Source organism: Syzygium oleosum, unplaced genomic scaffold, assembly GCF_021117445.2.
Source record: "Syzygium oleosum isolate NSW1041296 unplaced genomic scaffold, Sole_v2.1 Sole_v2.08, whole genome shotgun sequence".
NCBI lineage: Eukaryota > Viridiplantae > Streptophyta > Magnoliopsida > Myrtales > Myrtaceae > Syzygium > Syzygium oleosum.
In genome coordinates this window covers 3277898-3291940 of record NW_026607492.1, presented here as the reverse complement: position 1 = coordinate 3291940, position 14043 = coordinate 3277898, and the positions used below count along the sequence as shown (strand labels likewise).

Below are 14043 nucleotides of genomic sequence, written 5' to 3'. Positions count from 1 at the left end.
CTCCACCACCACCACCACCACCACCTCGGTGGGTCTCTATCATTTATTCCCCGAGTCAACTCGGGACACCTTCGACCGAGTCACATGCACTGACCCGGCATTCATTCCCCGTGTAAAAACTCGGACGGACCTCCTCCTCCTCCTCGCGATTGTCGCCCGAGTCGAGCAAAAGAGAGTCTCGCTGTTGGGTCCATTTTGAGATCGTGGGGAGCGTGGCGATAGCAACGGGGGTAGTGGCGGTAGCAGAAGTCAGAGAGATAGAGAGAGCAAAGCCAAAGGGAGCATATTTATTACAACAATATCTAACCCCAGGTGGGGTCTGGGGGGAGGGAGACTTAACCATGGATTAGAAACCTCGGGTTAAAAAAGGGGCCGAGGCGGGTTAAGAAAGCACAACCACAAAACCTATCAGATTTTTTTTTTTTATTATCAACAGTTCTACACACACAAACACCCTTCTCTCCTTCTTCCCCTCCTCCTCCTCCTCCATCATCATCGTCTCCTTCTCATCATCCACCATCATCTCCTTCTCCTTCTCCTTCTCCTTCTCCTTCTTCTCCTTCCTGGTGTTCTGTTCTTGCTAAACCTAAAGACACCAGAGAAGCTAATTATGCTTCTTGATCTCTCTCTGTCTCTCTCTCTCTGCTAAATCCTGAAGCTCTTTAATGGGTGCAGAAATGGGTTCTCTTCAAACCCTGACTTTGACCACCCTCCTTCATCACCATCTTCTTCTCCTTCATTTTCATCTCCCCTAAGCTTGAGCTTGCTTCTGGTTCTTTCGTGTGTCTCTGTTTCATATATATACTTCTGAAACCCTAGATGTTAGAGCCATGGACATGACCCCGACCAACACTTCCACCAACACCGCCAGCACCAAGTCCCCGGAGCCCGAGACCGAGACCCCTACCCGGATCCAGCCCCCCAAGCCCCTCTCCTTCAGCAACGGCGTCCTCAAGCGCCACTCCCCGCACCACCTCTGCTCCCCCGCCACCGCCGCCGCCGCCGCCGCCGGCCCCGTCGCATACAAGAAATGCCTCAAGAACCACGCCGCCAGCCTGGGCGGCTACGCCCTCGACGGCTGCGGCGAGTTCATGCCCTCCCCGACCGCCAACCCCTCCGACCCCACCTCCCTCAAGTGCGCGGCCTGCGGGTGCCACCGCAACTTCCACCGCCGCGAGCCCGACGACCCCACCCCCACCGCCTCCGCCGTCATCGAGTACCAACCCCACCACCGCCACCACCCGCCGCCCCCACCCCCGCACCACCACCACCACCCCCACCACCACCACCCGCCGCGCAGCCCCAACTCCGCCTCCCCGCCGCCGATCTCGTCCTCCTACTACCCGTCCGCGCCGCACATGCTCCTCGCGCTCTCCACCGGCATCTCCGCCGCGCCCGAGAACGCCGCGGCGCCCCAGGGCCCCCAGCCGTCCTCCGCGGCCGCGATGGTGAGCCCGAGCGGCCACCACCCGGGCTCGCGGAAGCGGTTCCGGACGAAATTCAGCCAGCACCAGAAGGAGAGGATGCATGAATTCGCCGAGCGAGTCGGGTGGAAGATGCAGAAGCGGGACGAGGAGCTGGTCCGGGAGTTCTGCGCCGAGGTCGGCGTCGATCGGAACGTGTTCAAGGTATGGATGCACAACAACAAGAACACCTTCGGCAAGAGGGACGTCAATGGCGACGGCAACAGCAACGTCAACAGCCTCAGTCTCGGTAACAACACTACCATCCCCACCACTCATCACAACCACAACGGCTTGAGCAACGACAACGACAACACCAACAACAGCCACCACCGCGGCATGAGCAGCAACGACGACGACGACGACAACAACAACGTCGTAATTGGCGGATTCAGCAGCGACAACCACCCGACGTCGTCGGGTCACTACAACCACCACCATGATGGCGGAGCTCATGTGGGCACTAATGGGTCGTCTTCTTCTTCTTGAATCTTTATCCCCTGAAGCTGATCACATCTCATCCTGATCCTGATCCTGATCCTTCCTTCTTTTTAGCAAGATAATAAGTAATGTTTAGAGAGGTAGAGTAAGAACTTGGGGTTATTAATCAGTTGCTTCTTTTTTGTTTCTTAAATTTTCCGTTCCTTCTTTCTTTTTCATCTTCTTCTGATTAATGGAATCGCCTTGCCGAGGATAACCTGGAGAAAAAGGAATTCGATCCAAAGGGAATTTATTTTTTGCTTTCTAATCCAAGACCCTTTTCTCGATTCACATTCGCGCTGATCTCTTTTTTTATATTCATCATGTTCGCCCCGCCGAGATTCTTCGGGCAAAATTCAACCTCAGTGCGGGGATGTTTGGGTCGCGGGTGTCATGAAGCACGCTGACGATGGGAGCTCTATCCCAGTGGAGAAAGACTCGAGACTGAAGAGGATAATATTAAATTTTCAGACAGTGGGGAGGATTTCAATGGCTATAGAGAAGGATAAGAGGGAGAGAGAGAGATAAAGATGATTTAAGATTTAGATTAGAATAATAGGTTTCTTTTTCCTTCTCGTCTGATCTTGTCCGAAAGATAGGAGCAGAAAGCGTAGGTACGTATGCGCGTGTGTGTATTCGGCGGTGGGATTTGGGGGCGGCCGCATAATCATATTCTAATGAATCTAATCCACTTGAAGCAGCTTTAAGCATCGCTGCCTTCGTTTCCATCTCCTTAAAGAAATGGGTTTAAGCTTACGCCGGCTTCTTCTTCTCATTATTATACGATAAAAGAGAAAAGGGTTTCTTCTCTTTTTCCTCTTTAGATCTCCATTTCCAGGAACAGAATCTGGTCTGATCTTGGTGGTTGAATGAAGTTGGTGATCTTTAAATTTAATACCCAAAAGGATTAATTTGAATAAAGAAGGGAACCCCACTCGGGAGGGGCGCCTTCTCCTCCCTAGTGGAACGAACCCGAATCATTCTTATTTGCTCCTAAAGCTAAGTTTTCTTAAATGGGTTTAGAAGGAAACCCTAGGTTTAGCCCTAGCCTAAAGACTTAAGCAGCAATGCAGAGGGGTAATCGATATCTTATTCGGAGCTAATGGATAGAGAGTTCCGGGGGGGGGGGGGGGTAGTTGAGGCTCTCGAGGGGGTACAGCTTCCACTGTTCTTGCTCTATGATTTCACTTACCTTTTAAGGGAAGGAGCGAAAGATGTGAGAGGAGGGGGGGAGAGAGAGAGAGAGAGAGAGCCACCTCAACTTAATCATTAATAATTGCATGATGATGATGAGGAACGAAAGTGGGTTTTTAATTAGAATTCAGTGTACCTTCGCTTTGGGTCGTTTGCTCCCCACATGGGCGTGTTGTGTTTCTTGGAGTTTGGTGGGGGGAGATATTTGGAAGGGCTTATCAAGTCGGGAATTCTTGGATTTGAATCCGGGTCTTAAGCAATGACAGACGAGGAGGTATGGGATGGGGATTTGGGGGGGGGGGGCATTGGGGTTATCGCGCCCCATGAAACACTGCGAGCTGAGGAGTTTAGATATGGACATATGACGTGACCACAAGGGGGCCTAATAATTACAGCACTAGCTAGGGATTCTGTGCAGAGTCTCGCAAGATTTCCCAACTTTTTCTTCTTCTTCGTTGTTTGGTCGGATTCTGCGCACATTATAATAATAATAATAGCAAAGAAGGGGAAGTCGGGGTCGTGTTGCGGGGCGAGCGCGCCCGTGTACTGTAGCGAGAACTTCACGAGACAAATCGGTTTCTTGCCGAGCAAAATCACGCGAGGAGGGCGCATCTAACGTTTGATCTTTTGACGACCGTAAGGGACAGACAAGGCGCGCTTTTCTTTAGGGGCTTTGGTAATGAAAGTTTTTGCTGGTTTTGGAATTCGGGACTGCACTGCATCAAAGCTCGGCGCTTGTGCTCAGAGATGCGCTTTTGATGGTATCAAATTTTGGTACGAGTGGCGAATTTCCACCCGATGGGAGGGAAGACAAAATGATTAAATGGGAGAATGAGGCGGAGTGGTTGTGCTGAAATAAATAGGAAAATGGCCCCAACTCTGCCGCGCATGTTAAATGTTGCAGGTTACCGTAATGAAAGACTTCTTTAGAGAGAGAGAGAGGGGGTCTCTGTGTGTGTGATCAGCTCCCCATCCATGGACGTGTACAACAAGTTTTCAGGGAAAAATTATTTTGTCTGAACAATGCGATATTGTAATCTTTGACAGCAATGAGTCTCGTTTTTGGGTGCTCAGAAATTCTTAGAAGATACGTTTGGCGGTTTCAATTTGTACGGTAACATGAGTATCGGGCTTCGTATACGCACGAATGTAACATTTCCCCGTATTTTTTTCTAGGGGGCGAATGTAGGCATCAAAAGGGTCGAGGGGGCAGGCGGGGGGGCCGTAGTCCCCCCCGGTGATCGATTGTCGTCTCGAGTTAATTTTTGCAAAGCGAGTATTATGATATACGCGATTTCATGCGAAATTTTTTTATGTTTGCTACCCTCGAGTTAGAGAATTTGCAAATGTTCAAACTCATTTTTCATTCTAAGTTTTTGTGTACGGGCACGAGAATTTCAAACGATAGTTAGGTGAATTTACCATCCAAAACTTACGTGCCGAGAGGGGAAAAGAAGAGAAATTTTGAAATGAGATAGCGAGGGGTATCCCGAAAGCGTACGTGCTCGATAAGCAGCGCCATCAATTCTCTAGCGATTCAAATTTTCAAAATACCCAAATAATCGAAGTGTTTTGTCAAACGATAGTTAGGTGAATTTACCATCCAAAACTTACGTTCCGAGGGGGGGAAAAGAAGAGAAATTTTGAAATGAGGTAGGGAGGGGTATCTCGAAAGTGTACGTGCTCGATGAGCAGCGCCGTCATTTCTCTGGTGATTCAAATTTTCAAATTACCAAAATAATCGAAGCGTTACGTCAAAGTATATCTATTAGAGCCAACCTAGCTACGCGACGCGTATGACTCGGAATCCCGATAAAAAGGTTACGCTCGCGCATGCCCAGCGAACAGATAGGATTAAGATGGGGGGGCGCACTATCAAATCGCAATCACGAAGCGAACGACGCGACGATTAGCAATCGCGGGTTATTGCTTGAGGGGGTGGTTAAACTCCTCGACAATCTAATCATATCATCAAAGAAGCCACAACTTTCAAAACTCTCGCGAATACACTTTGGCTTGGTGTCCCCACACAAACATGAGCACTGCTCTAAGGGCACGATCTAGGTTTTGAAATTGAAAGTAGTTGGAATCGGATTTTGACGTCCGAGCTTTGTCAATTAGTTGTTTAATTTTGGGTAGATTCTATCTATAATTTCAATTCATTTTTCTAAGTATGGTTAAGCTTTTTATTGGGCAAAGTCCATGTGGGTCACGCCAAGCTGCCCGCCCAAAAGTGAGCAAAGGAACAAAAACTCCAACTAGACCTGTTTTGGCTAGAGACACACCGAGCCCTATTTGGTGTCTAAGCTAGGTACTAACTTTCATGCATTATTATTATTATTATAATCACCATGAAATTGTCGAAAATCAATAATTCTTTTCGAAACCCTAAGATTATTGAGAATAATTAATAAATAATTTCGACCCTTTTGTGCGTGCACGGGTGCGACCAATCCCCGCTTCGGATCCGTAGCATTCTCTGCCGCACCATCACAGTGTCACTTCTCTGAAGCATATATGATTTGATATGACACACAGCAAGAGCCAAAGAGGGCAATTTACAAATAATTCGAGAAGAAGAAGAAGGAAAAAAACACGAGTTTATTTTTTTTTTTTGGGGGTTTCAATTAATTATATTGCCAAAGGATAATCTTGGGTCTGTCTCGATTTTGTGGATTTGGAGCTGTGATTGGTGGGATTTCGGGGTCGCAAGTCATTCCGATAGTGATCTCAATCAGGCAGGGTGTCCAAAAAGTCTATGCGGTTTGGGGGATAATTAGCCATCCACATCTCTCCCTTCCTCAATCAAAATTTAAGCGACATTTGACTTAGAAAGGAATTCCTTCTTTGGGGGGTAGGTCAAATTTTCCTTGGATTGCATGTCAAATCAACTATTCCATCCGACCCCGCCCCCCTTCCTTTTTCTATAATATTATTAAATCTTATCTAATTAAATTATTTAGGATTAATACGACGAAAAATCTCAAACTGGTACGTACGTGACAAACTGATATACCCGTGATAAATTTATCCTCTGTTTAAATTGGATTAATACCATGAAAAATTACAAACTGATAAATCAGTAACAAACATAGGGATAAAATCCTAAACCAGCACTCTTGTCAAATGTCACGTGTCATCCGACTTAGCAATTCGACGGTAAAATTTAACGGAAATTAACGGAGAGTAAATCTGTCACAGATGTACCGGTTTGGAGTTTTTCGTGGTATTAATCCTTATATTATTTATAATGTCCTGGCTGGCTGAAGTTAACACCTCACGATCCACGCTTCAAAATTCAAAAATTGGAAAGAAAGAAAGAAAGAAAGAAAGAATTACAAATTGAGGTGGTGATGGAACACAGCACATACGCAAAGTCATGTGCACAGTACGACGGGGCTGCACATGCGTGAAGGTCACCACCCGGACAAGACCAAATTGTCTTCGGACACATAGCACGAACGATGCTAATGATCTCCCCATCTCTTTTTCCATTTTCTTTACTTTTTTACGTATTTAAGGATAGGGAAAACAATGGTGGGGGGGATGATGTGAAAAGTCACCATTTCGATTTGCGATATATGGGAAGCCTACACACGTCGCTACTTTGCTCATAGGATTCCCCTATTTTTTTTTCACCAAATTCGCAATCCAGCTAGGGTGTCATTATTGAGAGCCCTGCTTCTTGATGTGTACACTTTGTCCATAAAAACCTGCAAATTCACAACCAAACAAAATTTTTTTTTTAAGGGTTTTGATGCCACCAAAAAGTTCCAAACCGAGCCACCCACGACCCCCCGCCAAAAAAAACCCTAAACCGGCATCCGCGACCCAAATCCACCTCTCGTCGGTACCGCACATGGACGCCTACAAGACGGATCTGAATGCGAGGAACGACGGATCCGACATGGAAAAATCCAGGCCCGTCGGCACCGCATGCATGTTAACGGGATGCCGGTGGAGGGAGGGTAGGTTTCGATCGGGGATGCCGGTTTGGGATTTTCAACGGTATTAGCCCGAAATTCGAAACTAACAACAACGACAACAACAAAAGGAAATCGCTAATCAAGTGGCCTAACCCCTAAATGGAACCGTAATTCCCAAAGTGGGGGCAAAGTACAAGCTCCTAACATTTCAGGAAAGCTCCAGCACGTGAAGAGCAAAAGCACAGGAGCCAGGCTACCCTTTGTGGGGGTTCCATAATCGTCTCGGACTCGTCCTGCCCTTTTTCCTTTGCAGTTTCCATTTCCAGCTTCTGAATTATTAGGGTTTATTTAATAAGGTCGACGTTTGATTTTTTTTCTTTTTCTTTTGTCGAACAAAGATTAGACCCCTAATCGCATCGCTTTGTCGTCTTCTTAGGGGAAGAAAAGAAAGAAAGAAAGGGAGCTGCTGACACCAAACGCCTGGACACTTCGCCCTTTTGAAAGTTTGAACATCTTCGAGGGTTGACGGGGACATTAGGAATAGGCATGTTGTTTATGCAAGTTTTGACCAGATGGTTGATCCTGTGAACATGATGATAAATGTAGTGCTAATTCACGCAGCTCCTTCGCTTTCCCTTTAGCTTTTGCTCCCCGTGGTCCATACTGTTTTTTTCTTTTTAGGGCATAATTCTCTTGAAAAGAAATACTCGGACTTGAGGTCCAATCTCAATTTTGTTCCGAATTTCCGTTTGTCTTAAAAAAAAACCCATAACTTTCGCTTTAGTCTTAAATCTGCCAACGGCGGTGCTAGTTTCTTCAAAATTATCAACATCAAAGACAATTAGAGGTTCGTTATCAGAACCCGCGTCTTCATCGACACCCTCACTTTCGTATGGAACCACGACAGCCTCCCGATGTTGATGATCTTGAAGAAATTAGTGGCGATTTCTTGGACGTGTGGATAGATTTAGAGCTAGAGTGAAGGTTTATGAGTTCGGGGTTTTTTTTTAGGGAATTAGCCCATATTTTTTATACAAATGACCATATACCTAATTCAAATGCATAAATGAGCGTGGCTTATCAAGGACTAACATCTCTAAACCTTAAAACAAAACTCATCAATAGTACCCTCATTTATTGAGGGCGAGCTATAACTCCACACGTTGTTATTCTCCCTTGTGGACCTTATTCTCACCGGATCACAAGAGAGAATAATGACGTCACTCCAATCAATTATCACATCAAAAGCATAGGTTAAAGAATGTGGAAGCCAATAAATATCTGCACAAACCCTAAACCAAAGTAGTCCTCCCCCCTCTTCTTGGCAATCGAATTGAATTTGGCAACAAAATTCTCTTCCGTTCCCTCGCTAAAAAGCGAAAAAAAAAAAAAAAACGCGTAAGTTTGGACGAGGAAAATTCCTATTTGATTAAAGCCGCGGGATGAGGAGGGAGGACCACGCAATTATTCGAGGGGGAATAAAGTTTTTTCGAGCATATGGTAATGTGGTCCAAACTTATATCTTCGCGCATAGATCTTGCGATCTCAATCGATTCACTCTCGTCGTGCGTGCCCATGAAAAAAAAAATTGATTTTTTTTTTGTTCGCCGTGATCAAATTGAACGGCGAATTGGAAATGCAATTTGCAGCCAACATGCATTGTCCCCCCACTTGATCCTCTGTTCTCGTTATTCGCGCACCCGTCCGCCTGATCTCTTCGATTATGCTCGACCCTCTTCGGTCGTGGTGAATAAACCTTCTTAGATCCCTCTCGTGGCGGGCTTAGTCGGAATTGGATGTTCGGGGCACGTCGATATTTCGACCCGAAAAGTCTAAGGTATCAACTTTACGGGGGCGAAATTCGAAAAATCGAAAAAAGTAGATTAATCGTGGATTGTCGGTCCCCCCGTTACGCAGATTATGGTCACGGAGAGGACTATAGTGTCGAGAAGAGACAACCCTCGATCATTTAGTGTGGTCAGTGACGAACTTTAATGTGTCACAAGTGGGGCATTAATTGAACATCACGAAAGAACGAAGCTGAGCGATGGGTTGGTTCGTGTGAGTCCATTGAATTATACACATTCAAGTTTTTCATTTCACCATGTTAAAAAAAAAAAAAATTTAAAAAATGGAAAATCCATCGTGTGGAGAGACGATTGGTGGGAGCCGAAGAAATTGGCTTAGCCCGATTTTCGGGGAAATTAAGGCGAGCGGCGAGGGCGAGCTCCGAGAAGAATTCTTATTTCCGTTTCTTCTGTTCCAAAAACAGAAAAGTAGAAAATTTGTACTGCTCATTTTTTGTTCCAAACTTAATTCTATGTTACAAATTTATCCTGAAAATAGAAAAGTAAAATTGTGTCGCCAAACGGATCTCTATTTTAAATCTGTGTTCGATAACAAAAAGATTGAAAAATAGATAAATAGGATGGTTACGATGCGTGCCCTAAGTGGCCCGAATTGTTGGATTAAGTCACTAAGTCGCGCACGTGGCGGGTCGATTTGGGGGGGCGAGTCAACAAAAACGAGCCATGTGAGAGAGCCGCCCCTGGCACGAGCCTCGTGTCGCTGGTCGTGTCCTGTTTCGGGAGGTGATGTTGCTGGACCTAACCCCAAAAAAAGTTGCAATAATTTCTTACCTAAAACTGGCTTTCCCACTGGGCCTGTTTGGTCGTATTTGTTTTTGTTATTACCAATGTCTTCAGAGCTCACATGGGATTTCCTGATTTGCACGAACCCATCTCTTGCATACGCGATCGTGTCCAACAAAAAGCTCGTTAAAACTTTTGCATATATCGGGCGATGTTGATTATCGAATTGGCGAAAGCTTGTGCGTTAAGTGATGATAGGTGACCTATGTTTTGCTCCGGTAAAAAGCTCGGTGCTTTGCTCGATCGATTTGATTGGGGTTAATTTTACACGGCATTATCCGAACAAAAGGCGAGTCAAAACTTGCACCCGCGAAAAAGCGAAGAAAGTACGGAAAAAAGGATCGACCGGGTCGGAGCGCCCGTGTCCTGTGTTCGGACGCTGCGTCCGAAAGGATGGGATCCCGATCCCGATTCCGAGGTCGAGGTTCTTGGTTCCCTTGTAGGATGCCGAGTCCAGGGTCCGGGGCGGGGGGGACGATGCGAGTCCTTAGGGTTTTGGGGTTGCACGCCGCGGGGACTCGGATCGGGACATCGGGTGGGCCACGAGTCGGGGTTGGGGCCGAGGGTCCGACAACTATTGAAGTCTAGTATATTTTCTTGAAATCCAGCATGTCTACATCAATAACATAGCTCTGTAATGTCGTCAATCATTCAACTCAAGCTTACTTTCTTCCCTTCGTCGCAGGCCTGGACGCGAATGGCGAACAGGTCCAAGACCAACTTTGCAAAACATCATGGGCTTCGGTCCGTCTACGCTTCAATGGATCTCTTATTTGATTTTCCGTTTTAAACTGATGAAAATCACAAAACATTAGTCACAGAAAAGTGGTTCCAATATCATCATTTTCGGGTCGCCAAACTGCTCGCGGACTCGTAAAATTTAGAGTTTCGATACGCGATTTGTACCTCCATTCGATGACTACGATCCCAGCTAAGCTAAGCCAGACATTTTAACCGAATATTTTATTGATGTTTATATCATGATAGCCGATAAAGAAGTGTATACATTTTGGAATGGAAAAAGCAAACTGGAATCCCGAGGGGGCCGATGAGAACAATACGATTATATAATCCGATGTTTAATAAAAAGAAATTATCGATGTTTATAAGGCGATGCGTAGCATATTTTAGACTGGAAAAAGCAAACTCAAATCCCGAGGACCAATGAGAATAATACAATTACAAAGTTCGGTCAATCCGATCATGAAAGTAAAGACCAAGGAATTTGATTGGATTTGATTCTACGGAAAAACCAAAGTCAAGTCACTAAACTTTCGCCTCACATGAGAAAAGATGGGAGCAATAGAGTGGTACCCGAAAAGGTTTTCAATAGCTATAGCCAAATTTCTAGGGGAACTAATCATCTCTTACCTTAACAAATCAAGGGCAAACACGTTTCAAACTAAAGATAGCTCACTCAAGACCTCTATATTTAGGGTCATCTCGTCAATGCTGCTTTTCCAAGTTCTTCCCAAATTCAACATCCAAGAGACTTCCATAGACGATTTCTCTTTTTGGAAAATATACCAAAAAAAAGCCATAAATCTATTCAATTTGTATCAATTCACTCATAAATTTTTCAATCATACTAATTTAGTCATAAACCCTTCAAACTAATTTAGTTATAAAAATTTTCACGTTGTGTCAATTAAGAGTTGACGTGGATGCTAGCCGTCTTACGTGGCACGACTGCCGCTTATGTAAATATTTTTTAAAAATAAATTTTCTATTTTTCTTCCCTTTTCTTGTGGCTAATCTCCGCCAAGTGGCTGGCAAGGGCCCCCCCTTGCTAGATCTAGCGAGGTTGACCTTTGCCCAAGCTAGGGCGACTTCACTAGGCATCCCCTAAGGAAGGATTGGTCTCGGAGGCCCCGGTCTAAGTGAGGCCTAGCAAATTCGACCCTTGCTTAGGTCAGGGTGGCCAGCCATGGCTTGTGGGCGGTGGCTAGCCATTGGCAAAAAGAGAAGGGAAAGAAAAGGAAAGAAAAAAAAGAGATGTCCATGTCAGAGTTAATAATGGCATCCATGATAGTAATTTTTTATCTAAATTGGTCGGATAGACTCAATTGACAAAATGTGAGAAAGTTTATGACTAAATTGACACAGTTGAAAAGTTTAGAATTGAACTGACACTGCAATAAGATGAGGACTTTTTTCATACATTTCCCTTCTCTCTCCCCCTCTCTCTCGTTTTCTCTCTCTCTCTCTCTCTATCATCTTTTGATTTTAGGGAAAATGACTCAAATTGTCCTTGAACTTTGACTCAATGTGCAATTTGATCCCTGAACTTTCAATTTGTTCAATGTAGTCCCTAAACTTTAACTTAATGTTCAATGTGATCCCTGAACTTTTAATTTGTTCAATGTGGTCCTTGAACTTTTTGTACATGTTCAATTTAGTCCCCAAACTATATGAAAATGTTCAATATAGTCTCTGAACTTGAATTAATGGAAGGACTACATTAAATATTTTTATATAGTTTAGGGACTAAATTAAATATGTACCAAAAGTTCAAAGACCACATTGAACAAATTAAAAATTCAGGGATCATATTGAACATTAGGCCAAAGTTCAGGGACAATATTAAACAAATTAAAAGTTTAGGGAATAAATTGCACATTAGGCCAAAGTTCAGGGACTGTTTGCATTATTATCCCTTGATTTTGTATCCCAAGAACTGCCATCATAGCCGTGTTGGTTGGGCGGCTAAATGAGTGGAAAAAAAAGGTCAGCAACTTGTCAAAACCCAAAAGCAATTAAGGGCTTGAATCTAATTTGGTCAAACTTTATGATTCTTATCCTCATAAAGTCATATCTCACCTCTTCAAATCAGCCTCAGCTAAGCACGCATCAAGAATTCATGCCATACCCTCAATAGAAAACATCTCTCCCCACGAAATCACCCGATGAAATTATGCATGTTCCTTTTCTGTTTTCCTATCAAGGTTAGTCTTGTTCATAGCATTTTCCATTTTGGTTTTGGGAATCGACCAACCGAGGCAGCAAAAGAAGAAGTGCCTTGAGCTTTTTAATCACCTTTTCTTAGGAGCGCTAATGAGGAGGTTTCCCATTTTAACCACCCAGCGCATTATTCATCTGGTCCACTGGGCCTTCAAAGCAGTCGGACGTGACTAGTGGTTAATCATTTAAACACACTTTGAACATTGTAGGTGGCATCGATGCAATCTACCCTCTAGTTCGCCCCGGCTAGTTTCGAGTGCAGTCACTTCAAAGAGGCTGGAATTGCCCACAAACGATCGTACCCTTTACAGAAAATCAACCCACCGTCGTACTAACGAGCCTATTTTTGATTATTAGTGTGAAATATTATATAGGATAATGTGTGTATCTATTATATATATAATCTTTGTATCTCTTTATAAGGTTTGTTCACGAGTATCGTCATTATATTTATTAGCGCATTTAATTTAATATGATTCCACTTTCTAAGTATTGGTTATATATTGCGAAATCTATATTGCACTTATGAAGCCTCTTTGTCTCTCTCTCTCTCCCTCTTGATGTAAGTGGTCTTAGCAACCTGAGCGGCGTCTACATGATGTATTGAATGCATCTAATCAAAAAGATAAATCGATAGACGGTGGAGCATTCAGAGTTTTGACCCTATGCCCTTTGCTTTAAATGTCTGATGCCGTGTTAGATCATATTTATAAAAATAGAGTTGGTAAATTTAATGGATCGGTACGTAATGCAAACTAAAGTCGGTAACTTAATAAAAAAGTTGGTAAATTGTTGATAAAAATCAAATAAACAGCAGTAGGCGACTCAAATAAGAGTTGATGAACCAAAATTTATCGGTAACTTAAGGCTTCGTTTGTTTTGTAAAAAATAAATGATTTATAAAGCATTTTCTTAAAAATGATCACTTGTATCGCTTGAAATAATTAGTTAATGAAAAATAATTTTATTATCGACAACAATTTATGTCTAGATATTTTTGTCGACAATGACATTTTGTTTATTCATTGACTTTTGATAAGTGATATGAGCGATCGTTTTTAAGAAAATGTTTTCCAAATTATTCAATAGAAATTATTGTTAAAGTCGTATAAAGGTAAATATATTCAAGATGCTTGTAAAGAAGACAAAAAAAAGTCGGTAACCCGGTACTAATTGGTAATTCAACTGGAAAAAATTTGGCACATCACTCAAATAAATATAATCAATTTATATAAGAGACAAAAAATTTCAAAACCCTAAAGAAAGACAAAGAAAAGTTAGTAAAAGATAAAAATGTTGGTAAGTTGCAAACCCACAAAAAGGGTCGATGATTCACAAAAGTGTCGATAAATACACCAATATGTTACT

At 43.6% G+C, this 14043-nt stretch overlaps 1 protein-coding gene across 1 annotated transcript; it reads left to right on the top strand.

Annotated features, from left to right (window-relative positions):
- The first annotated feature begins 471 nt into the window (after positions 1-471).
- On the top strand, positions 472-2234 carry LOC115686812 (zinc-finger homeodomain protein 9-like). Its single transcript, XM_030612223.2, has one exon. It carries the CDS (start codon positions 831-833, stop codon positions 1950-1952), a length of 1122 nt encoding a protein of 373 aa, XP_030468083.1. The 5' UTR covers positions 472-830; the 3' UTR covers positions 1953-2234.
- The last annotated feature ends 11809 nt before the right edge of the window (positions 2235-14043 follow it).